The sequence below is a fragment of the Amyelois transitella genome, chromosome 5 (genome assembly GCF_032362555.1).
Source record: "Amyelois transitella isolate CPQ chromosome 5, ilAmyTran1.1, whole genome shotgun sequence".
Classification (NCBI taxonomy): domain Eukaryota; kingdom Metazoa; phylum Arthropoda; class Insecta; order Lepidoptera; family Pyralidae; genus Amyelois; species Amyelois transitella.
This window is the reverse complement of record NC_083508.1, coordinates 10,169,005-10,194,802: the sequence shown is the minus strand read 5'-3', so window position 1 is coordinate 10,194,802 and position 25,798 is coordinate 10,169,005. Positions and strand designations below refer to the sequence as shown.

At 34.4% G+C, this 25,798-nt stretch overlaps 4 protein-coding genes across 6 annotated transcripts in view; 2 read left to right on the top strand and 2 right to left on the bottom strand.

Moving 5' to 3' along the window:
* Positions 1-25,798, bottom strand: part of LOC106134512 (protein downstream neighbor of son homolog) — a 140,326-nt gene that overhangs the window by 16,359 nt on the left and 98,169 nt on the right. Inside the window, exon 1 of one of the 2 annotated variants that reach the window (XM_013334591.2) lies at positions 21,898-22,089. The exons of the other annotated variant lie outside the window; for it this stretch is intronic. The gene's annotated coding sequence lies outside the window, so the exon portion shown is untranslated. Of the gene's footprint in view, positions 1-21,897; positions 22,090-25,798 lie in introns of those variants that run through there. 2 annotated transcript variants of the gene reach the window in all.
* On the bottom strand, positions 2,663-4,670 carry LOC106134490 (caspase-1). The gene has a single exon (XM_013334552.2). The coding sequence runs from the start codon at positions 4,457-4,459 to the stop codon at positions 3,560-3,562; it is 900 nt and encodes a 299-aa protein (XP_013190006.1). The 5' UTR covers positions 4,460-4,670; the 3' UTR covers positions 2,663-3,559.
* On the top strand, positions 4,842-21,344 carry LOC106134486 (NADPH oxidase 4). Of its 2 annotated transcripts, none has more exons than XM_060944480.1 (12): positions 4,842-5,055; positions 13,918-14,013; positions 14,090-14,288; positions 15,516-15,613; positions 16,396-16,574; positions 17,760-17,877; positions 18,722-18,817; positions 19,197-19,334; positions 19,648-19,754; positions 20,255-20,377; positions 20,563-21,039; positions 21,131-21,344. In XM_060944480.1, the coding sequence occupies exons 3-12, from the start codon at positions 14,255-14,257 to the stop codon at positions 21,252-21,254; spliced, it is 1,494 nt and encodes a 497-aa protein (XP_060800463.1). In that variant the 5' UTR covers positions 4,842-5,055; positions 13,918-14,013; positions 14,090-14,254; the 3' UTR covers positions 21,255-21,344. The 2 variants fall into 2 exon arrangements, with proteins under 2 accessions (XP_060800463.1, XP_013190003.1); XM_013334549.2 differs by lacking the exon at positions 4,842-5,055 and adding an exon at positions 9,511-9,850.
* On the top strand, positions 21,693-25,786 carry LOC106134476 (odorant receptor 30a). Its single transcript, XM_013334539.2, has 5 exons — positions 21,693-22,545; positions 22,712-22,811; positions 22,895-23,002; positions 24,649-24,804; positions 25,287-25,786. Exons 1-5 carry the CDS (start codon positions 21,827-21,829, stop codon positions 25,338-25,340), a joined length of 1,137 nt encoding a protein of 378 aa, XP_013189993.2. The 5' UTR covers positions 21,693-21,826; the 3' UTR covers positions 25,341-25,786.

The following is a 25,798-nucleotide window of genomic DNA, read 5'->3' as shown; positions in this document are numbered from 1 at the left end:
ATCACAAGGCAATCACTTGATAATATATTATTTCTTTACATTTAAATACGACAAATCACTTGATGTTATTTATTTTATAAAATAGCTTCACTTCGATAGTTCAATTTTTCTCGCAGAGCTTCAGTCACTGGTCTATGTAACGATAACATCCGGCCGAATTGCGACCATATGTACGGTTGAATAAGGGTTACTATGGTTTGTATTACTCTTTAAAGGAAAACCAACGTGTAGACGGGATGATTGTTTATTTGCAACTGATTCACATAATGACAGCTCCTATCAATTGGACAATGCATTTGAACATCGAACAATTATTTATATAAATAAATTATAGTAACCTTATTATAGAAGTTAGATCAATTGTGTCGCGGACTTTTTTATAGATCTATTAAAAACCTATATATTTGTAATACATTGTATCCATATATAATCAACCAGGAGGCCAGCGCACGTCATGAAACCATTTTGGTAGCGCTTTTTTCCCCGGACTTTATAAATACTTTATAAATATTGATTAATTTGTCTGAAAAATATGCTCTTTCCAACAATGTAGCTTTCTAATGTTGAAAGAATTTTTGAAACTGGTTCAGTAGTTTTTGAGTTTATACGTTACAAATATGCAAATCTCTCTTTTTTAATAGTGTATATAAGGCATTTTGAATGTCAAAATTCTAGTGTTACAACTTTTTACGAGCTGAGCAACTACGTCGGAATCCAAATTGACTGTAAAGCAATAAATGATACTTTCTATATAAAATGTAAGATGTTGTTTTAATAATTGTTCAAAGATTTGCCCACACATTACATAATAGGACGATAACAGTCTGGATCATTTGGAATAGGATATACATACATATATAATAGAATAGGAATAATAGTCTATTTTCCATTGTGGAGAAATAAAAGAGCAAATGCAAAATTCTGCCAAAACAAATTTTAAATTGTATAAAATATTTGTTTAAAAGATGAGTTTAATAGTTTGAACATTTAGGATTTTATCAGGTACAAAATCTAGACCAGTTGAACTGTCTTCTCTAAAATTAAGAGCTGATTGTAAGTCTTGCTTAATAAAATCCTTCAACAAATAAGAACTGTTAGCTGTGCGACTAGAAGGAACCCTTCATTTATTTTCAACTGTATCAGGAGTGTATTTATAAAGAAATTTAGATACCTAATTGGATTACAGTGTAAATTATTTTTGTTTTAACTTTAAAAGAAGTACACTACCGAAGCCAGCTGAGTTGCTTTTTCCGACTAAGGTCACTCTCTTAATTGCTTGAAGACGTTTGTAAAAGTCAAAGACGAAGTTTATAAAATTTTCTGTAGATGTAGACAAATTTAAACAAGATATAGATAGGCTTGCTAGAACATCACTACCTTATTATGATGATGTACTATAACTACTTTATTATGATGTAGTCTTAACCAAGTTTCCGATATAATAGTTATATGTATATTATGGTCATATAAAAATTTCTGGAAGTCATATCCATTACTTATTAAACCTTGTGCATTCCATTGACAATGTTTTTTTATACCTGTGAATTTGTATGCCAACAGTATTTTTCTGTATCCTTAAGTGTCTGATATATTATTAATTTTATTATGAGTAGTAAGGATTGCTTCAGTGATGTAGCTGAGCATTTTACATACATATAGTCACGTCGATATACCTTGCGGGGTAGATAGAGTCAACTGTCTTAAAAATACTGAAACCGGTGACTTGAGATTCAAATAGTGACAGACTAGCCCATCACCTACAAAAAGAATCCCAAGTATGTATATAAACCATTCACTTTCGCTTTTTACGACATACATGGGACAAAGATGGAGTGGTTCTATTCTATTAAAGTGCCGGGATCAACACGACAGGAGCATTTTATTGTCAGATAAAACTATTTTGTGCAGATTTTGTGAGGGTTTTTGGTTTAGCAAGTGAGGGAAAGTTGTTCAAGGACTTTATGTCTTGTTTTGATATTTTTTGTTTTTTAATAGGGCAAACAACTGATATGCATCTATGGTTGCCTTTGCAATACTGCATTCGCTGGCGACACAGTGCAGTGTTTAAACTTTGCCAAGTGCCCATAACGTAGGCAACATAAGCATTGTTTAATTAGTGGAATAGATACTAGAACCGGTCCACGCTATATTTTTAAATAAACATAATCGTGTAAAGATGTAAAGGTGACCGCCAGTTTGTATGTAAATTAAAAGATTCGCCAAGTTTGACCTTACGGACACATGATTTTTTTTAATGTAGTTGGAAGAACTTAGTAAATAGTTTTATTGGACATGTTCGAGGGTACGTTTGTAATGACGCCAGTTATCTCAGTTACTCTTTGAAACGTTGGGTTATGCCATGAATATATTAGAATAAATTTGGATACAAGTTCTCACTTATTGACGTCACTTAAATCGAATTATATCTATTACCGCTTTCAAAGCTCATGTGTAGAAGAAGCGGTTCAACAAACTACACTGTAGCATTTTTACCAGACCTCAATTTATAAATATAGATCTCATAAATCTGAATTGTAGACAAATGCACATTATCTATACTACACAAAAAAAATTTTAAGTATAAAATTAATGAATTCAATACTAATAATATGTCGCCAATACATTGTCAATAATTCACAAGTATTTAAGAGGCCATTTTGCCAATCTCGAGCCACACATGTTTATGATCTTCCGTGCTGTAATAAGTTTTTTTAAAAAGCTCATCTTTAATGTTCTTTTTGAATTAAATTTTATGTAGCTTATTAAACTGTTTCCAACAGATTTAAAAAAATGTGTAGTACCTACATATTGTTCAATTTCCTATTTTTACGTAGGTAGGTAGGTAGTTTATTAAATTGTGTTTAGTAGATTCACAAATCTGTTTGAATATAAGTAAAATTATATCCAACAGTAGATACATACGCAATCGACGCCATTTATTTCTTCACTCATGACCTTGATCCAAGCTCACGACGCGTTCTTTTTTTTCAATGAAATCATACTTGCATTCTTAACAACATTCCAAACTTTGAAAACACTATCAAAAAATATATGAACCGTGTGGTATCCAGCAGTTTAGAATAGGATCACTCGCATACCTTTTCCATAGATATCGTAAAAGTCGACTAAGGGAAAGGCTTGAGGTTTTTTCTTGTAGGCAATGGGCTAGAAACCTGTCACTATTTCAATCTCAACTTGGCCTTTCAGTTTTTTGAAGACTGTTGGCTCTGTCTACCCCGTAATGGATATAGACGTGATTATATGTATGTAAGTATTTAAAAATAAATGTTGTGATAAGGTTCTTATAGATATAAATTCAAAAATATAAAAGTATGATTGCTAACACCTTACCAGTATCTAAGGTAAACACTAAGGGTAAACATGGTAAAGGTTTTATAAATGACGAAATTAAAAATCTAATATAGTAAACACTGAAAGTTTGACATCCATGGTGTGTATGTATAAATAATATTAAACATTAATTTTCAATGGCAGTAATTAAGTTTATTGCCTTTCTTGTTACAATAATATTACTTCACTTATATTGTGATTGTAATGTTCAATTCTTTTTCCCGAATACAAGGACTCTTGTCAACATGGAAGTGATGCACGGGACTTGTTTCTGTTGATGCTTAGCAGGTAAGTCTGGGTTGCTGGACTCAAAATCCAATGCAACTCTCTGAGTGACAAGTGTCAAAAGAGTAAGTATGTCTCTCTCTGTGCCAAAGCATCGCAGCTCCTCACACAGGGCCTGCATGAACCAGGAGCCTCGTACACAGTCCCTCCAGGAATAATAGCCAGGAATCGTGGAAAATGCAATCAAAAAATCAGCATGAATAGGATATCTGTAAGTGCCGGAGGAACCATCAGTTTCTGTGACATTAGACACGGTTATACCACCATCAAACTTGTTTCCCTGACATGCTTGTATGAAGAAAAGCTTTGGTTTACCTACCAGTGTAGGACACCTGTCAGCGGTGAAATTTATCCATAAGTTTTCTGCTTTGTAATGAGTGTCATTAGCGTACAGAATGCCTAATTCTCCGTGAGTCAGCACTGCCATTAACAAACAATCGGCATGAGAGTGGTCCATTTGAGCAACCTGTTGTACTCTAGCAATAAGATCATGGTAATCTAAGTTATTGTATATTGTAACACAAAACCCGAGGCTTTCCAAAACTCTTGACAAGTTATCGCCGTCTACCTGGGTACCTCTTCTAGGTTTCAGATCATGGACATCGAAGTACTCATGGTTGAAAATAATGGCGATCCCACGATGCTTATGGTCCATTTTGTAATACATTGGGTCTCGATATACTGGCATTTTCGCATCTCTTGAATGGTCTGAGCCAGCAAGACTGTTTGGGCAGTCTTTGTTGTCGTTGTCATCGTCGTAACTTCCATTAGGTCTTTGTTCTACTCCACATCCATTGCTTATTTGCTGTTCGGCCTGTGACATGTTGATGTATTGTGCTTCAATAATCTTTGACTTGCTTGCTCTTTATTCTAAAAAGTTGTATTTAGAGGTCAAATAATAATAAAAATATTGAGTAATAAACGGCAACATACACAAAATGACGATCTCCTTAACTCGACCATGCGCGCTCAACTGCTTGCAGTGTTCATGCATTTGATTGACAAGTGCAGTGTACTTGCGTTTGATTGACAAACTTAATCGGGCCCGGGACACTGTAATTCTGATGAATGCGCATAGCGCTTGTGTCGCACGCCCCTATTGGCTATATATGTCGCCATATTTCCGGCCATGTTTTTTGTCTTTGGCTCAAAATAAATATGGCGACCCCAAGTCAATAACACCGGATTTAAAGTTCACAAAAGTTTCGCAAGGATTGATTTGAGTAACAACACAGTGCTAATGGACCATTTTTTGTGTAATCCTTGCTTAGGAGTTTAAGTTTAGTTACAAAACCGAATCTTTACTTTGTGATCGTGGTGTTTTCAATCTGTGCAATAAAAAAGTGATAAGTACTGTGCTTACCGCAAACCAAAACTCCAAAATATATATACCAATGGGGGTTTTCTTCTAAATAACATGTAAGTAAAATACGGCATCCAATACACATACCTTACAAACAATAGGTATCTTAAAAAGGAACTTGAAGGAGTACTGTCTCTCTTCATAAATTATCTTCATTGTTCATAAAAATATTCATATTAATAGAGCTATCTTGTATAGATACTCGTATGTATATAGGTAACTATGTATTTATTAATTTTTCAGTATTCTAGATAGTCTGTGTAAGTTTATATAAACAGTTTATGTACCTATGTAGTTTATTTATTATATACTAATATATTTTAAGTATGCTTCCCACCCGGTTCCATGTTTAAACTTTCACTACCCAAAGGTTAGCTGGAAGATATTGCTTAGCGATTGCGCTTTTGCTTAATATATTCGTAATGTATGTTTCTATTACTAAAGTAATTTTAACATGGACAATAAAGATAATTTGTTTTGTATTGTATATCAGTATCTACATACATCATACTGTATCCCTTGCAAGGTAGACAGAGTCACCAGTCTCGGAAAGACTGAAATGCTGTATGGATCAATGATGGAATACAGATTCAAATAGTAACAGGTTGCTAGCTGCATGCTCATCACCTACAAGAAGAATGTCAAGAGAAATATCTTAGAATAGAATAGGTTTATTTTCAAAATTGGATACAAGGTATCACTTATTGACGTCACATCACATAAATCTAATTACAACTACTACCGCTTCCAAAACGCATGTGTAGAAGAAGCGGCGGAACAAACAACACTGCAGCATTTTCTTCTGACGTCAATTTACAAATATCTTAAATCTAAATCGTGGACATTTAAAACATAAATGAATATCCTTTCCCTTAGTCGCCTGTTACGACATCGATGGGAAGATATGGAGTGGACCTATTCTAAAGTGATAGGAACCACATGGCCAATAGTAACTATATTTATTTTTATAAAATAATAAAAGTACTTTCATACATAAAAAACCCTAGCCTCATTTTTCGATATCGCGTAGGTACATGACTAGTTTATCGACATCAGCATAGCTTGCACATAACTAGTGACAGATGCGACACTAGCGCTATGCGCATACGAAGGAACTAAACGGTGAACCAAAGAGTGTCCTGTCTGTCTTAAGACATTATCTGTGAACTAAATGAAATTTGAAAGTGTGTTTAGATACAGTCTGTCTCTGTACTTGTATGCAGTTTGTAATGGTTTAATGGGTGATTGTAGCAATACGCAACCGTGCCTAGTCTTTAATTTACACTTGCAAAAGGCCTTTAAATCATGATTACTTTTACAATTTTGCTTAAATTGTGTATTAACATAAAAATACTAACCGATCTTCATCTTTTGGAAAACAGAGGTTCTGAAGATTGCATTTCTTTAATGCCACATATTTCGCAAGTTCTGCGGGATCCTTTCTTCGACATCATGTTTAATTAGAATCACAGTGTTTTGACTGATTATTAATTCGCAGCACGCACATTAACATTAATTAATTAAACAATTATACGCAAAAACAAAACTAATCAATTATTAGTGTTAAATTTAATAGATTATTTATTTTGTACAAGTAAATCTCAAATAAGACTGGACGGAGGAACAATTATTCAACTCAATGTCTATTTTCGCAACTAAACACCATAATTACTTAAAAACTCGGAAAACACCACTCTTATTAAAACACGATCACCAGAAGTTTCTGAAATGTTTAAAACTGTTTCGAAATAGTACTAAAAATTAATTGGTGCTGCCATAATAATCCAGTTTTCTACTTAAATTTGGTCCATCATGACAATATAATTATTACAATGCTTTAGTTATTTTTTTTTTGACGGCTTCTGTGGCGCAGCGCTAGTACGCTTGTCGTGACACTGGAGGTCCCGGGTTTGAATTCCGATCAGGGCATGATGAGAAAAGTCGTTTTCCAGAGTACCAAATTACTGATTCTCGATGTCAACTCGATTTTGATAGTATCTCGACCGCGTCAAGTGTAGTAACCCTGCAGATCATGACTGCAGCTGATCTGTGTTGCTCTCTCCAATTAGAAGCCGCTAAATCGAAGAAGGCGCTAAAGATGTCTCGCACCGTGTGAGCGCATAACGTTTAAACGCGATTGTCAAATACATGATACGAATATTGTTACTAACAAAATGAATGAATATCTGAAATAAATTTATTATTTTTATAAAATAATAGCAGTTTGGCACATATCTTAGAAAATGTATACGAGTTCTAAGTTTATTATTGTATAAGAGTTTAGTTCCGGAGATATATATCTATAAATATACATATATTTACTACTTGGCTGATACTAAACCTAGTTATAATAAGAAAAATAAACTGATTCCTTCGAAATAAAACTATTGCGACATTTCTGACAATAAATGCCCGAAAATTGCGATCATCCTACTAATATTATAAATTTGAAAGTTTGTGAGTACGTCACGATGTCAGTATGGATGTTTGTTACTTTTTAACGCAAAAACTGCTGAACCGATTTTGATGAAATTTGGTATGTAGGTAGCTGAAGACCCAGAATAACATATAGGCTACTTTTATAGTATATATATATACTTTAGATAAATGACCAATATGCTCTGTCACATTGGTCATTCACTTATTACGTGACGGGTCACTTTACAAGTTTACACACCATTTTGACGAGCAATATCAAGGCAATATCCTACCCACCGGATTTGCAGAAAATTTACAGCTTTATCACTAAAAAAATCTGCCATGATTTTTATTTACATCAAATCTTTAAAATATCCAATAAACATTTGAATACGAGTAATTTAAAAAATAAATATTAAAAAAAGCGCTGCTTTTAATTGGCGCTGAGCTCCGATGATGTATGCTCAAAAAGGCGCTGTATTAAGCGCTGAATTTGCCAAGTTGGCAACACCAGCTACTTTAAATTGTCAATGTCAAAATGTAATTAAATGTAATATTATCCTATTGACAATGAAATTTTGATGACGAGTTTGCAGCATTTGATAAACGATTATTCAGCCAAATTCATGCCAAATTCAACAAATAATTTTTTTACTGAAATACAAGCACACAATGTTTTTAAATTTCATGGATATAATTAATGATGAAGTTTTGCAGAGTTGTGATGGAATGGGAGTTGGGCATTTTACTTATTTGAGGGTTCCAGAAAGTTTTTTTAACGAACGGAATAAAAAAAGGGATAGGCTTATATGTATACTTGGGATTCTTCTTTTAGGCGATGGGCTTGCATCTTGTTCTCACTATTTGAATCTAAATTCCATCGTTAAGTATTAAAGCTGAACGTGGCCTATCAGTCTTTTGTACACTGTTGGTTCTGTCTACCCCGCAGTGGGACATAGACGTGATTATATGTATGTATGATTGAAAAAGTTTACGTTACTATTCTAGGAAACTACATACAAAACATAAATGACGCCCCTTTCCCGGAGGGGTACTCAGAGACCACATGTTTCCACTTGCAATGATCTCCACTTCCTTCATTTTATTCCCATTTATAACTCTCATGCGAGAAACTTTATATACTTATTAAGTCATCTTTTTAAACTTTTGAATAAAGATTGAGAGGAGATTATATTTATGTAACAAACTCACACAAACTATTTTAGCGTAGTAAACTATTTGGCGGGGTTTTTTTTAAAGCGTCTTGAACTTTATGCCAGTAATGTTTGTGGAACAAAAGAAACTATCATTAGGTATGTCGCCGATTTCTAGCATGACGTTTTTAACTATTCTGCAGCAATCGTAATCACAAACTAACTAGAGATACTATGATCTATCTATACCATGTATCTCTATTTAGCACCTTCACGCTCGCAACCTTCAAAAGGATTAAGGGTAGGTAGGTATATACAAAGAATCAATTTTTTTTCCATAATCCCATCCCAACATAAGATTGTTAGTTACCAGGTAACTAACGGAGAGGTCCTCTTCTATATTATATGGACATACTTTAGCTAATTTTTTTTGGTTAAGGCTTGAAGGGCTATTTGTCAAAATGGAATGAGTATGTATGTCACTATATCTACTAATTGTCATGCTACTTGTATTCTTTCTGCAAGAGTTCTGCAGGTGAAGAAACAGGGTTTCCAAGTAAATCTAAAATTTAGTGTGTGGTATAATAACAGTACCTACCTATAACCGATATTGTAATAAAGGACTCTTGTTCCCATATCTATGGTGTACCTATAAGGTAATATTTATTAAGAAAAAGGTACAATATATGATCAGAGGCAAACATTCACTATTTGCTAGTAAGTATTTTATTGGAAGGGGGTCACAGTTTGTTTTTTTTTGTTATTGAAAACTTCGCCTTTATAAATATATAAGATAAGATAAGAATTATGAATTTTATAAGTTTTATGGGTGTTTATATGTATATAGGTAGGTATGTACTCAATTAATGTTTAAATTATATAACGATGAATGGACGCGAGCGATGACCTAAACTATATCTCAGTAAAGCGTGGTCGGGCTTCGGTGACGTCGTCTTGCTTGCTTCGCGGCTGACATTTAGTTAGTTGCAGTCACATGTGGCACGAGGGCGCCGGTGGGCTTTCTTGAAATAATGGCCATTTCACGCAAAAATCCAGAGTGTCCGTAAATATTTTAAAGAATAAATGGCGGGAAAAAGATTCGATTTGCGGGAAATTTGAAATAAAAAAAACAAACGAGAGTGCGGTGAATTCAATTCAAATATTTTTCTTCGTACGTATTTATGCACAGAAGGAAAATAATATAATTGATTGTAACAATTTTAATATGACCTCAGTATTAAGAATTACGTGGGAATTTGTGAAGAGTCGCTTTTTCGTGGTAAGTAAACTTAAAATACCACTTAAGTAAATAAAACAATGGAAATAAGTAGCAATGAAATAAACATATCCTACTTCATGCATATTATCCTCTGACCAATACACATAAATTACAAAAGTTTTATTTTATTTTACATTTACTATGTATAAGCCTTATATGTGACATATATTTCTTCATCTGTTTGTTAAACTTTTATTATTTTCCAATTTTCTAAGTAATTTCTTTCAAATCAATGTGCTTCATAGTAATGGCTTTCTATAGTACCCCCAAATATAGGTATGTAATAACCCCATGGTAGTAACCGATATATTATTAAGTTGTAATTAAAGTTTTATGTAAAGCCCTAGTTCATAATACACACGTACTTGACACACGTACCGTCTTTAAGAGGACGTATGTGGACTTCCAGATGAATTGTAAACATGATGCCTTACAAAGTAGTTTGTTAATTACTTATCCTGTTTGTAATGTTTACCTAACTTACTGAGAACTTGGGATTCATTTTTGGCGATGGGCTAGCAACCTGGCTTTATCGTTGAATTTTTAATGCAGCTACATGTGACTTGTGGCCTGCGACCTCCGTCTAGATAAAGTCTACCACATATGGGATAAAGAGGTAATTATATATTCTGTGCGTTGTCACGAAGCATGATCGTTGTTACGATGCTATGTTATGTCACTTAAAAAAATAAGCTCTTAGTGCATTTCTTACCAGTTCCTAAAAAATTATAATGACTCACGACATTGGTGCCTTGGCAGGCATTTGGTCGCTGTTGTAGAATGGCTGACCTATAAATATTACAAATTTCCAAGAATTGCTGGGTGATGTCAACGTTGCTTGCAACTTTAGTATCCGTAGAGGCAAAGTAGAGGTAACCTATTGTCTAAATATATATGTAGGTATAAAAGTAAAAATTTTACTGTGGTTTTGGCCGCATGTTTTTCTTCTTTACAAAGTTACACAATCAAAAGGATCATCAATTATTGATAGAAACAGTAACGACACTTATAGATAAAACTTTCGCCAAATTCCTATAGAACGAAAAGTTTTAAATGAATAAGGTAAGTAGTAAGATCAAAAGTTATCTGCATTATTATTACCTGCTTCTATCTAAGTACTATATACCTAGGTAAATCCAGAAAATTTTATGTGTTTTCTAAAGTTGTCTTTCTACTAGAAGACTGTCTAGGAATGACATAGAAATCTTCCGCCAGATGAGTATTACGAAATATTGGATACAAAGTTTATTGACACTGTACATAGTTACCGTTTTTAGCAAGCCCGCCAAAACTGTTTGATTGATAAATGATAGATAAGCAGATAAGGTATCAACGTGATTTAAAGCTGTTTACTTTTCCTGTTACGCGTCCATGTAAATATTTATACTCTTATAAAAACGTTTGTTATTTTTTCCCGGACCCTTCTGGTTAAATTTCAATAAAATTAATAGTGAAATGCATGAATTGAATAAATTTAGCGGGCCTATAGTCTTTCTTTTATAATACAACAAAAAGGTCTGCACCTACGCTTTCTTCCCCGAAGTACCATGCACGAGGAGATTTCCTTTTTGACTTTGCGACAGACCAACAACTAAGAAGGCTCAGTAAAGTGGTGGTAGGTTACGGAGATTCCATTATTTTGCCTGAAATTGTTTTTTTTTTGGAAGACGGATTCTGTTTATGTGATAAAAGATTTGCGAGGAATTTCTGTACAGAATAAATTTATAAGCAGTTAAGTAAGCTCTTTCATATCTAAATACTCTGACACTTCTTTTTTCAGGCTTTGATTTTAGACAATAGGGTACCGGACAACTTTTCAGATTGTGTTTAAAAATAATCTTTATTTATTTATATATCCATAAAAAATATTATTTTAAATAAATAAATCTTTTGGAGTATTTAAAAACGTCAAAAACGTAATTTATTTAAAATTGCCGCGAAAACAGCACTTCGTCAATTCGGATCGCGTGACGTCATATGTTTGGAAAACAAACTACAAGCCATATTACAAGTGATCAGTGCTTGGATAATTTAAGTATTTTTTCGCAGATCTAGAAACATGCAAAACCCATAAATATCTAACCTTTAAAATCATAGAAAAAAAACATACGTGAAAATAACTTTGTAAACAATGAAACTAGTTTTAGGTTATGTTTTCGTTTGTAATTTCTTCAATCATTTCTGTTGTTAAGATAAACAAAAAGAGGTTGAAATACTTACACAAATGTTTTCACATTGCTAAATTCAGCAAAATAAAAGTCGGTATTAGTGGCAAAAGAACTGCTGACCATGAAAATATCAATCTTTTGGGAGATTTCTATTGTCGGTTTGTAACCTTGTTCCATGATAAAAGCTTGATAGGCGGCACTTGAGCACTTGCGACAACTTCTGTTATGAGTAAAGTCCTTCAATTCGTAACTAATTACAATTAAATATTTTTAGAAAAATGCAAATAAATCGTAGAATAACTCGAAATAACATACAAAGCAGTGTTGTTTACTTATCACTCATTACGTATGACGTCACTCACTGTGATTGGTGTTTGGGTTCTTACGCTGCACAGATAATAAATATTGGATTTATGCAACTTTATTTATTGATTTAAAATTATTAATCATTGTTATTCCTTAAAAATCTTTATTATGTGATGTTCTTGTATAACAAACTTTATTTTAAAACACAACTTAGATTTTTTTTCGATTACTGTCCGGTACCCTATTTCGTTTTACTTTGTCTTGGTTGTACTTTAATCATTGTTCGGTCTGTCTTCAACCTAGTATAGTTAGAAAATCGAATGTAAAACAAAAGAGGTAAAAATCAAAGAGCTATGTAACATGAATCGGCTGAAACGTTTTCAGTATCCAGCACACACGCCACAGAAAGTGTCGGATCCGGAACAAATCCTGTCATCGCATGCAAATGAGATCGCAATGATATCGTTCGACATCCAGTAATTAATGCGGGCACACTGCTGCGCTGTCATCGGCTCCATTCACACGCTCACTGAATAGGGCTCGCCAGCCGTCGCTGTCAAAGTGTATACAGCTGCTGTAAACTAATGAAGATACAGAAAGAGTTTTCTTTTACCGACATGACAGAGAGAGTGTGTGAAGGGAAACCACTACATAAGACTTAGTGTCCCATCGACCTAATCAAGACGTTGTCTGCTTCCAACCGGTCACAGAGTTTTGATGATAATTAAATTTTTAAACACATGTCATTTTAGATGCTGGAACATAAATTACTGCTTTGAATTTGAAAAAATCGGACCACCATTGCTTTAATGAGCATAGTCTAAAGATTTCATTAAGTACGTGCTTTTTCATGTACCTCTGGCATACTTTTGTATCTTTGAGAAACTGCACTGTTATGTTATTTTTCGCGGGTGGAGATGTATGTCTTGTATCTATATTTTCATGACTTTAACAAACACATGGTTGACACAGCATATTAGCTAAAATATAAAAGAACCATGAAGAGAGTCATGCAAGAAAGAACCATCCCACCGTGCGTGCAATGTAACAGCGAATATCTTTAATATATACTTAGATCAGAATTTCTGGACGCGATATTTCTGGGCTGTTTATATTTTGTGCTGCTATGTATACGCACACGCGTTGAATAGAGTCTGAACTGAAGTGGCTAGCTACCTACACAGTTTACACTTCCGTTGCAGACCTAATGCATCCATGGATTTATGCTTTTATGCCTTCAGCACAAGCTCCACAGTAATGCATCATATCGATAACATTGAAATTCTCCTTACATTGTTAACAATTACAACGGTGAATCATATCAAATTCTATATGTTGAGCTAAACTAGATTATTTTTGATCGACGAGCTTCTAAGATCTTTTGACTCATTTTTCGCACTTTGCTCCTTGAGAATATTTTGCACATAAACCTAATCTAAATGTGTTGTTTTTTGTTTATTAAAAATTTGGTTGTCTGCCTTGTGTATTGAATTTATCGTCAGTCCTTATTACGTTATTTATCTCCAGAAATGGAGCCAAAATCTATTTTTTTCAGTTTAAATACTTTTTTAAAGTAATGCTTTTTGGTTTCAGATAACATGGATCTCATTAGTAACTTACATTTTTTACAACACATTCATTTTGTATCTCAATGGACGACAGTTTTATTATTTAAGAAAAATTTTAGGGGTAAGGTCAATATAAAACTTATATTTGCAAATTCAGTTACCAATGAAGTTTCTCAATATTTTTATATTATTTTCAGTTAGGACTATGTGTTTCCCGCGGGACGGCTTCGGTCCTCAATGTGTGTTGCGCTTTGGTGCTGTTACCTTTATGTAAGAAGCTCAATCAGGTGTTATACAGGGTGCTCTCTGAGTTCTGGCCCGGCGTTTTTTTCTTTTGGCTAGAGAAAGCCAAAAGCTTTCATATGACCGTTGCTGTCACTCTCCTGGTGTTTGCTGGTGAGTACGAGTATCTATTTTTAATGCAATTTTTTTTTAATATTTTGAGTGTGTCTTAAGAATGGATCATATTTTACCGCATCATAGAACTCTATGTATCATGTAACTACATGCAGCTGTTCCATGATATGCAGTTGACTGTACCTTTTTCTGGTCTATGACGCAACGATAGAACAACCAAAAGTCACTCAAATCCATCAAATGTTATATCGTTTTCTTTTCTTGATACAAAAATAAATAGAAATAGGTACTAGTAAATCTAAACATAAAGGCAGTAGCTTCGTTAAAGGCGCCGTATCCTGAATCACAGTTAAAGTTAAAAGGGTTCTTACTCCAAGCGCCATTAAGTTCTTGAGACGAAAGCTAATGGCAGGTTTAGGATTTCTAGCTTTTGTGAAAAACACTGAGAGAGCTTATATACCGTTTGTTCATATCGCGCCTAAATCAAAGCCGACGCTGTGTAGGTATAGTTCGTACTATGTTCAACTTTTTTATGATAGAATCTAGAATTTAAATATAGGTAATTATAGCGGGGCGAGATTGAGAAGTAAAAGCCAACTACGGGATAACAACTTTACTTCGGTAACTTATAAAAAGAAAATTAAGCACCGAGTTTCTAAAACTTAATGGCAATGAGAAAGTAAGACTGATATAAAACACTTACCCAATATCTATCAACGTTTAGCTTATAGGTACAATGAACTGATTCACTGATATTTATGATCTTGTAAACATTTAAAAAGAAAATCCAAAGAAATGTTGGTATACATAAATTATCTAGTTAATATTTTCGATTTCAAACTTGTTTCATTTCACGATGTTTATTTTAAATGCCTGCTAGTTTTCCTATATTTATCCGCTCCATTTTTCCGACGATGAAGCTAATACATTTCAAATGCTTGTACTAAGTGCGTTGATAAATTGATTACATACGATGATGACGCTACAGCAATCTCTACAATTTTAAATTGGGTTTGGTTTACTGATCATACATCGCATCTTGTATTCAATTAATAGTATCGGATTTAATGTCAATAATCCGGTGAGATCTTAAGGTGTAACATACCATAACATAACATACATACAAATGACACCCTTTTCCAGAGTATACGTAAGTTAGTTTGTACCTAAGTGATAAAACATGCCATGGGTCCGATCATTGACTTTTTTTAGTCTTTGGACTGTGGACTGGATTTGGGATACCTTAATCCTATTTTTGATTTTCAGTTGTACATTCCATATCACACTTTGTTAATCTATGGAATTTTTCAAGAGGCTACGATGACAGCTTAATTGAAATTAATTTGGCGCGATATAAAAATGAGGTAAGTAATTCTTGTAACGTTCTTTTTTATCGTAGGTTAGTATGCAAAGGACAACATGTGATATTTCAAACGGAAATTAGTCAAACCATCTGTAGTGCAAGTGCATAATGCAGTTTAATGCATCCCGTATGATGAGTCTTGTGAGGTCTTGGGAGGTAGAGGATTAAACATAAATCAGGTTTATTTTACACAGACCTGCAGTTTCAAGCGCTCTGTAAACCTTAATGTATCACAAAACCAACATTATCCTCTTAGATTCAGGATATTTAGAAACTAATGCATAGGTATGCAATTTGGAAATGTTAGGTTATCTGATTTTAAATTAAAACATTTTGAAATAGTTAAATATATTTTTTGTTTGTTATTAATTATTTTTATTTCACGCTATCTTTGAGGATATTTCAATTCCATTATTAAGCCATTGAGCATTGCCGTCCAGTCTTTTCGCGTTTGTTGGCATTGTCTACCCCGTAAGAGCTTCGTCTTTTAACCCTCACGGGGGATTATACTTACCTACCTATAGATGTATCAATGTGGGGATTACTCTAGATATTAAACTAGAAGTTATTCATTTTGTACTAATTATATATGTATACATAGTTGGTATGGTGTTACGGTTTAAAGAACGTTTATATTACATTTTCCCATTAATACATTCTACATTTAGGTAGTAACCGCAAGAAGTTTTGACTTTCAAGTGGCTTCGATTTGCAACGTTCTCATCGACACATCGGCTACAACCTAATATTTTAATGCGTTTTTCTTTTCTGTCATAATTCCAGAGCCCTCTCCTCCTCCTTCTGAGCCAAGTCGGCCTGACAGGAGTCACGATGCTGGTAATCATCATCTGCATGGGCCTAACGTCAATGCGATCTGTGCGCAGGAGGCTCTATAACGCGTTTTGGTATACGCATCAGCTTTATCTGCTCTTCTTGGCGTTACTGATAGTGCATCCTTTAAGGTAAGCGGTATTGAAGGTACGACTGAAACTCTTATCATGGATATTTGGTGGTGTTCTCAAGCTGAAGGCGAGCTTAGAAGCTCGAAAAAGATTATAAGTAAGTATATATAAGTAAGTAAGTATAGGGCTTACAAACTTGGGATTCTTTTTTAGGCGATGGGCTAGCAACCTGTCACTATTTGAAACTTAAATCTGTCATTAAGCCAAATAGCTGAATGTGGCCATTCAGTCTTTTCAAGACTGTTGGCTCTGTCTACCCCGCAAGGGATATAGACGTGACCATGTGTATGTATGTAAGTATACCCTTTTAGACTCTGACACAGCCCGGTCTACCTCATCCACTAGTAATAGCTGGTTTTGTGAAAACTCCCATGTCACGAATCACGAATGTGTAGTCTCTCTAACTTTACGGTAAATTAGTCATGATCGAGTATAGTGTTCAGTCGATAGCCATTAAATGTATTATTAGACGTCATACTCTTTTCATTGCTGCTCGCCTTGTGACATAAATATTAAAGTCATCGCTCGCAAGCAACCGACTTGGTTACTGACTGATATTTAGTAACTTGTATAGTTACTCATGTGAGTCATAAAATATGAGTCACTGCCCTGTGGCAAATCTGTAGAATAAGTCCCAGGAAGGTCTTTTGTAGGGTCAATGTTATTGGGTGTTTGGAACAATCATCATTATCATAGTGCCGTGTGGTTCCCGGCACCAATACAAAAAAGAATAGGACCACTCCATCTCTTTCCCATGAATGTCGTAAAAGGCGACTAAGGGATAGGCTTACAAACTTGAGATTCTTTTTTTAGGCGATAAGCTAGCAACTTGTCACTATTCGAATCTCAATTCTATCTTAAAGCCAAATAGCTGAACGTGGCCTATCAGTCCGCTCAGGACTGTTGGCTCTGTCTACCCCGCAAGGGATATAGACGTGATTATATGTATGTATGTATCATTATAAAGATCAAGACAGAGCCAACAGTCTCACAAAGACTTACAAGATATTACGAGATACTTTCTCAACCAGCTTTGAAGCGAAATTTCCAGAAAGCATTTTCACCTCTTTAATATCAGCCAACTCTCAAGGTCATGATTTGCAAAAAAATACTTATTATTAGGTCTGCAGCTCTTATTTTATTAGTTTTCGATAAATTGCATTCAATTTAATTTTGTTATTTCAGTGGGGTGTTAAAAGAAGAAATAATAAACGATGAAGCTAGTCAAAATCCTAGTCAGTCCGACGACACACTTTTGGCTAATAACACTTCCAACCACAAATTTACTTCAATTAAATCCATGGTAAGTATAGTAGTACCAAGTTAATGTAAACTATTAGTATGACTAAGTAAGACCTATTAATTTTCCTTTAGAAGCTCGTCTTCGATAGTAATTGGAGTAATAGACTTAAATGCACTTTGTGCTAAGAGCGTAGTTATTAGCTTAGTATTTCATTAGATATTATTAGTTTCCAGTTCAGACTGTCTAAATGGAATGTCTTGAGGTACCTGCACAAAGGCATATTATGAAAAACCTAGCAAATTAATTCGATTTAAAATTTCCTTCGAACTGTTTGCTCAAAATATTTACTGTTTTAACAATTAGATAATTACGATACTTATAAAAGAAATTAATCAAATTTTAAATGGAGTTTTAAAGCAGGAAGTGCTAGTTTTGTACAGGTGTGCGTTCCCGCTTATGATGCAAAGTTACATCCATTTTACTATAGTCTCGGATTTAGCCTTCGGTTTCAGCATTATGAATCTGTTCACTATGCTCAATAAAACGTGGGAGCCGTGCCAACAATAACTGAAGCAGCATTCTTATCGTCTAGTTTGTTAATTCTAAACAAAATAAATAGAAACTAACAAAGTACTTTGGTAATTTTGTTTGGGTTAATGTTTTCTAGCTGCATAAAAGTAATATTTTTAAGATACATCATAAATTTCTTTAGTTATGTTTAATTGTAAATAGGAAGGAAGAATGGTATCTAGAAAACTGAAAAGACAAGTATTACATACGACAACATGCAAGCAAGATTTATCTTGCAACAGATCTTTTAGGATTAGGTTAAGGAATTATTATTCGGTACTAGCTACACGTGTTATATCTATTCACAAGCTTTTTATACTGACAATATTTTCAGACTTGGGCGTGGATGGCGTTCCCGCTCTCCTGTTTTTTTGTTGATCTCATATGGCGCATTTTCTCCAGGAATCGTACAAAAGTTACTGTAAAAGATGTAAGCCATCTCTTTTTAAATAAGATTTTTAACCTAACTATTATTTGCTTGATGCCAAGTTCCCGTACATACATTTCAAATATTTATTTTTTGTAGGTATGGTCTGATGTGACAAATCAGTTTAAATTTTTCCATCTCACATGAATAATTTTTGGTCACGAATAATCACTAATCCAGAATGCTATGTATGTATGTATTAAGTATGTTATAATCGTTTTAACACTGCTTGTTTTTTGCAACAAGTTGAATAGGTATATTTTGATCAATAAAGGCTTTCTTGAAATCTCAGAAATTGGTCTGCCTTCAACAACCTCTAACAAGCTATGTTAGATCATTATAACCTAATAGGTATATGATGTACTTTATCTTCGATCTACAGGTATCTCACATGCCTGGTCGTACTATGGCGCTCAGTTTGAGCTGTCACGACGAATTCCGCTGTCGCATGGGACAGTATGTCTTGCTGCAATGTCTGGACATTTCTCTGCTCGAGTGGCACCCTTTCACTGTGGTCAGGGTAAGTGGACCTTTGCAATGATTGTTCTATAATCCAGAAAACAATTAAGAGAAAAAAAGTAGATTGTTTAAAGAAATCTTTTGACGCATAACGCAGTAAACATTATTTCTTTAATTTTTATTATATCTAGTTTATTTATTTACTAATTTATGTACACAATCGAGAGTGATCGACACAAGCAACAAAATTGAATTGGTCTGCTTTATCTAAAGAAATCTCTTCCAGCAGACCAGAGATAGAGCTGGTTGTGCTTTAATTTAATTTTGAAACATATGCTGTCGTCGAAAGCCATTAACATCTCCAAATTTTTCAGCTTCCAACATCTAGTCATGGAGATTTTGTTATTTGGATACGGGTGAAGGGAGATTGGACGGAGACGTTGGAAAATATCCTACTTCGACGAGAATCCGACCAAATCAGGTATTAAAAAATATACATATTTTTAGCAGTTTATTTTTGTTCTTTTCTGAAGGATTATGCATTACCTTGCTTTACACTTATCACACGATCGCTGCATAGTAATTTCGTTATTTTGATTTTCATTAAACAATCTGACCACAGAAAAGCTAGCAGTTCTGGATTAATTTTAATTCAGATCTAGAGGCCTAAATTCTTACCTACTAAGTAGTAAGTTGTATTGGTTTAGGCTAAGGAACAAGGATAAATCTTCTTCCTCCTGGCTGAAGTCCCGGTTGCATCCTCACCACTCTGAACAGGAGACTGGGCCTTTGACCATTAATCCTGGATTCAGTGAGTCAGGTTTTTACACGAAGCGACTTCCATCTGACCTCTGCAACCTTCGCAGGTAAACCTAACCCGTATTGGATCGATCATATTTACATGCAGGTATCCTTACGATATTTTCCCTCAACGTAAGAGCATTGGAACAAGGATGAATTTTATGTGTGATAAAATTTCAGTATATTAGTGGACGGACCATTCTCAAGTCCGATGGAGGACGCGAGCCACGCCGCGCTGTCGTTGTGTGTGGCGGCCGGCGTTGGCATCACTCCGTTTGTCAGTTTGCTGCACCACTTGTTCACGTGAGATACTTTCAATACTGGAATAGCTATGTCCTTTATGTGAAGCTTTGGGCCATCATTGGTCGACGATATCGTCACGCCTTTCAGCGAAAACCATTTACTTGTTTGGTTTCATTTTGCCATGAGTGTATTAGGTAGTATCGGTTCAAATGAACTTTTGACTGAACATTTAATGCCATTTACAGAAATCCAAGGAGTAAATTACCCGGCAGAATTCATTTGATATGGATTGTGAGATATGAAGAAGAGATAACATGGCTCGCAGATTTAGCAAATAAAACCATAACGCAGCTCAGGAATGCTAACAGACCAGATCGCCTGCATTTAGAGATTTACGTTACCAACACATCCAAAATTGAACCAAATGTTGTTAGCGACAAGCAACAAATTAATGTAACACATACGGTAGTCATCAATGAAAAAGGACGTCTATGCCATACGATACGTAAAGGAGATAAAATCACTAATGATGATGAAAAAGCAATGCTTTTGACGCCAAATGTAAAAAGGCATGAATTTAACGATAAGAAATATAGCAATAATAGACTAGAATTGAATGATTATAATATAGCCAAAGAGTATCCTTTATTGGGATGCAGAGTTAAAAGAGGTAGACCTCATTGGGATAAAGTTTTTGGTTATTGGGTTCACTTATATCCACAGTAAGTAAATAAAAACCAATAGTATTTCACTCAATTACTATTTAATGTTATTTGTTTTAGGTTGTTAACCAGAATATAACATTTGTTTCAGACAAAATTTAAACGTATACAGTTGTGGTCCAAAGAAATTAGTAAAAACATTAAGAAATAAATGCAAATACGTATCAAGAACAACAAGAAACAGTTTTACACTTATTCATGAAGGTTTTTCTTGATTTGTCTGGGACTTTCAAATTTGTCATTTCAAAATTTGATAATCATTGGTTATTTTGTTAAGCAAAATAAACATCTACTTATTCAAATTACCTATTTATTTTATTCGTGCAGTTAATGTCACGATGACTGAATTTAATTATTTTACAAAAATATCTGTAGTACGCGCGTGCACGCAATTTCAATCACATAAAGGTATGAAAACTATAGACTGTTGGCTCTGTCTACCCCGCTAGGGATATAGACGTGACCATATGTATGTATGTATGTAAAGATATGAAGATCTATTTATTCTGTCCATGTCCTTGTCCTTGAGAAGTTTGTTAATACGATAAGCTAACTAGCCCATAACTAGTGGTCATTTCGTCTAACTTTGTTTTGCCATAATTGGACAGTTAAAAATTATTCTTGGTTCTACAACCAAGGTTGAGCAATCTTTTGTGAAAATCTAGTTCTGTGCCTATAATTTCCAACTTTTGCGATTATTGCAGTAAGTTTACGAAACAAAATTGTAGGTAAAGGTAGGTATTGTAGGCAGTAAAGGTCAAGAGTTGATTTAAGAACATTCAGCAATATGCTAGCATCAGATGCAAACGTCTGTGCTCCTGGAAAAGATTATTTTAAATTTAATTTGTTGTTCCTTACCTGTGTCGGACTATGGCGGAACGATGACTGGCCGAAGAAGTGGTTACTTTTCTATGATATATTCGAATTAACCATGCACACTCTACCAATAATCTATATCATAATAACATCTATCGGAACCTATCAGCACCACACGGAACTAACGCTATTCCTAGCCAATTTGGACAAGAATCTCGTTGCTGTAAATTTTATTACAAAATACATTATTTTTGCGTTGAAACGTAAGCAAATCTCGATGCTCGTAACAGAGATTATGCACTCTGGTGACAAGATAACAGTTAATTGTATCAAATTAATGACGATTCACGTCGTTGTGAGTACCATTTTCTCAATGTCCGTCCTTACTGCTTTTTGTGGTACTGCATTAATTAATAGAGAAATGATAGTTGAGACATGGATGCCATTCGATCCAATGAAAAATTTAAACCAATTCCTTTTAGCTTTTCAAATCTTAGCTACGATGTTTACTCCAAGCGTGCTGAGAGGAAGCGCTATGCAAGGTTTGATTTGTAGTTTGATCATGTATTTATGTGAACAATTGGAAGAATTGCAAAGGAGGATAAGGGCTTTAAAATATTGCAAAGAGAACGAAGTGGAAATGAGAAATCAATTCAAGGATATTATTAGAAAACATGTGCGTATAATGAGGTAATTGTGTAGATAATTTTGCTTTGAACTTAATGTTTTTGTATATTTTTGATCCTGTACATGTTCATAGTTCATATCCAGATTTTACAGTACGGGCTTACAAACTGTGACTGTAATCAAAATTTACGAATTGTAAAGAATCCATATTTTGTTTCATTAATTGCAGATATTCTGGAACTATGAAGGTCATTTTCAACGAGTACTTCTTCGTACAAAACTTGGCAATCACTTTAGAGTTATGTTTAAATGCGGTGATGATTACAGTGGTAATTTAATTAGTATCAATCTTAATTAGCTCAGCAATAAATTAAAAATATATATTTAATAGAACTGTACCAAACTTTTTCAGGTCGGTTCTAGTCAAATGAAGGTTTTACTTAGTTTCCTAGCTTTTCTTTGTGTGGCTCTTCTGAACGCATACATATACAGTTACCTCGGAAACGAGTTGATTATTCAAGTGAGTTGGGAACTATACTTAAATTTAATATTTTCTATTTAGTGTCTTCTCAGATATTTATTGTTGTCATTATCTATTGTTAGATAATTATAATACGGGCGATAACTGAGTAAGTAGAACAGAATAGAATAGAATAGAATAGAATAGATTTATTTTCAAAATTGGATACAAGGTATCACTTATTGACGTCACATAACTTAAATCTAATTATAACTACTACCGCTTCCAAAGCGCATGTGTAGAAGAAGCGGCGGAACAAACTACACTGCAGCATTTTCATAGGACGTCAATTTACAAATATAGATCTCTTAAATCAAAATCGTGGACGAATGCACATTGTCTACATTAAAAAACATGTATGAATGTAGAACTGATTATGTCAATACGAATATTTCGTCAAATAAAATAAATATAAAATAAAATATGTACATACTGTACAAATTATGTCAAGATCATGTCAAAATACACAAGAATTAAGAGGCTATTATGTCCAGCTCGGGCCACACATGTTTATCATTAATATAATCATCCGTGCTGTAATAGGCTTTCCTACAAAGCTCAACTTTAATATACTGTTTGAATTTTCTATCATTCATTTCAAGAACACTTTTTGGTAATTTATTATAAAATCTTATACAATTAATCAGAAATGATTTCCCTACCTTAGCCAGCCGATGTGCTGGGATCGACAACTTGTAATTGTTCCGCAGTGATCTACTAGTACATTCACCTACTTTTTTGAAAGAGTCTAAGTTTTTCCTAACATGCATGATGTTATCGAATATGTATTGGGAGGGCAAAGTTAAAATATTTAGGTTTTTGAAAAAATCTCTAAGGGAATCTCTTTGTTTAAGACCGTAGATATATCGAATTGCCCTTTTTTGTAAAATGAAAATAGTTTGTATGTCTGCTGCTGATCCCCAAAGCAGTAGACCATATGACATTAAACTATGAAAATAACTAAAATATACTAGCTTAGCAGTTGCCACATCCGTCAAATGCCTAATACGACGAATAGCGTATGCTGCAGAACTAAGCCTTTTAGAAACTTTATTAAATCACTATTAATTCAACTATATGACAATATTTCGTGAGGAGCAAGTTCACAGTACGAAGTCCGACAGAGCAATGAATCTCGGGCGACTGCGCGGTTTCTTGGTTAGCTAGCCACAGTAGCGCCCTCTTTTTCGTAAATCGTCACCGTTGTATATTTGACTTCCGGTTCGATGTAGTGGCGCCATCTTTTTAAATTTTTCGAAGTCGACAGCCGCCGGAATCTCGATTGCCAACACTATGATTAACATAGTAGTCTTAAGCTTTACTGGAGTTTGGGTAAACGATTTCAGAATGTCAAAGGAAAAGTTCTGAAGTTTCTAGGGTAGGATTGCCTAGGGCACTTACAATAATTATTACACCATCTTATTTACCTATATCTGATTGACCGAATGTCATATCCGTGTGTCAGCATTCCTCCTGTATGTAGCGCACACCTTAGGCTCTCCAAGGATCTTAAATACTCCTTTCCGGGGCTTTACAATAAAGGGGAAAAAATTATCTCAAAATCTATCTCGTTGTTATCCGTACCTTTTAGTTTTATAAAAGAAGTAGGGTACGATGAAATTGTTTACTTTTTTATCACACCACAGAGTGCTAATGTAGCGCAAGCGGCATACGACGCAGAATGGACGTCATGGCCAGTCGGACTTCAGAAAGACTTACTTTTCGTGATCAGGAATGCTCAGAAACCTCTGGCCCTTAGTGCAGGAGGAATGGCTTACATGTCTATGCAAACATTCGCACAGGTTTGCCCAATTTATTAATAAACTATAACTATAACTTCGATATTTTACTCGCACTTAGCTTAGCTAATTAGCAGGTGTATGTTAAAGTGACCAGCCATTTAGAGATCTGAATGAACAGTCACCCAAACAATCTGAATAAACAGTCAATCACGCATTAGCAGTTCTGCAAGTTTTCAAATGAATACTCGTAGTCGTGCTATTGCCAATCGGAGTAAGTCCACAACAAAAAGTCTTTAAGAAATATTTTTACATACGTACATTTATTCACGACTTTATCCTTTACGAGGTAGACAGAGCGAATAGTCTCGAAAAGACTGAAACTAAACTGAACTGTCACGTTCAGCCAGCAGCAGCATTAAAACGTAGTAATCAAATACTGACAAGTTGCTTTGAGAAAAATTTTGTTGACATTTAGGTAATTTTGATTTTAGATCTCGCGTGATCTTGCGCGCGCGTTTCCAATATTGATATTTTCTTTGCAGGCACTCTACAATGGCTACTCCATTTTTGCGGTGCTGAATGACGCCGTGGATTAATTAGTTCAAGAAATAATTATATAACGCTGCCATAATACATACAAACTTATCATCACGTATATACATGTCCAACAGCTTGCGGGGTTAACAGAGCCAACCGTCTAAAATATTAAGAAAAAATTATGTTAAATTCTGATACAAGGGCGCAGAATGCACACTAGCGCAATCATCACATTGTAGTGAAGTGTAATTATTTGTTAGATTTAAAAATCCAGCTTGGTAAATTATGCTACAATGTTAGATACCTATAGATTAAGAACTGCATTTACAAGTATTGCAATATTGGACACAATTAAGGTTGACACATTCTCGCCGAAATCGGTGAACCAGATGTTCTGCTATAAAAATATTTCTAAACCATATTTTTTGGCACCTGGAATAACAAGAGGGAGAGCTTTATGTGCTGATTTCTGTTTTACAGTCTTGTTTGAATTTATTACAAAAAATAAAATTGCTAC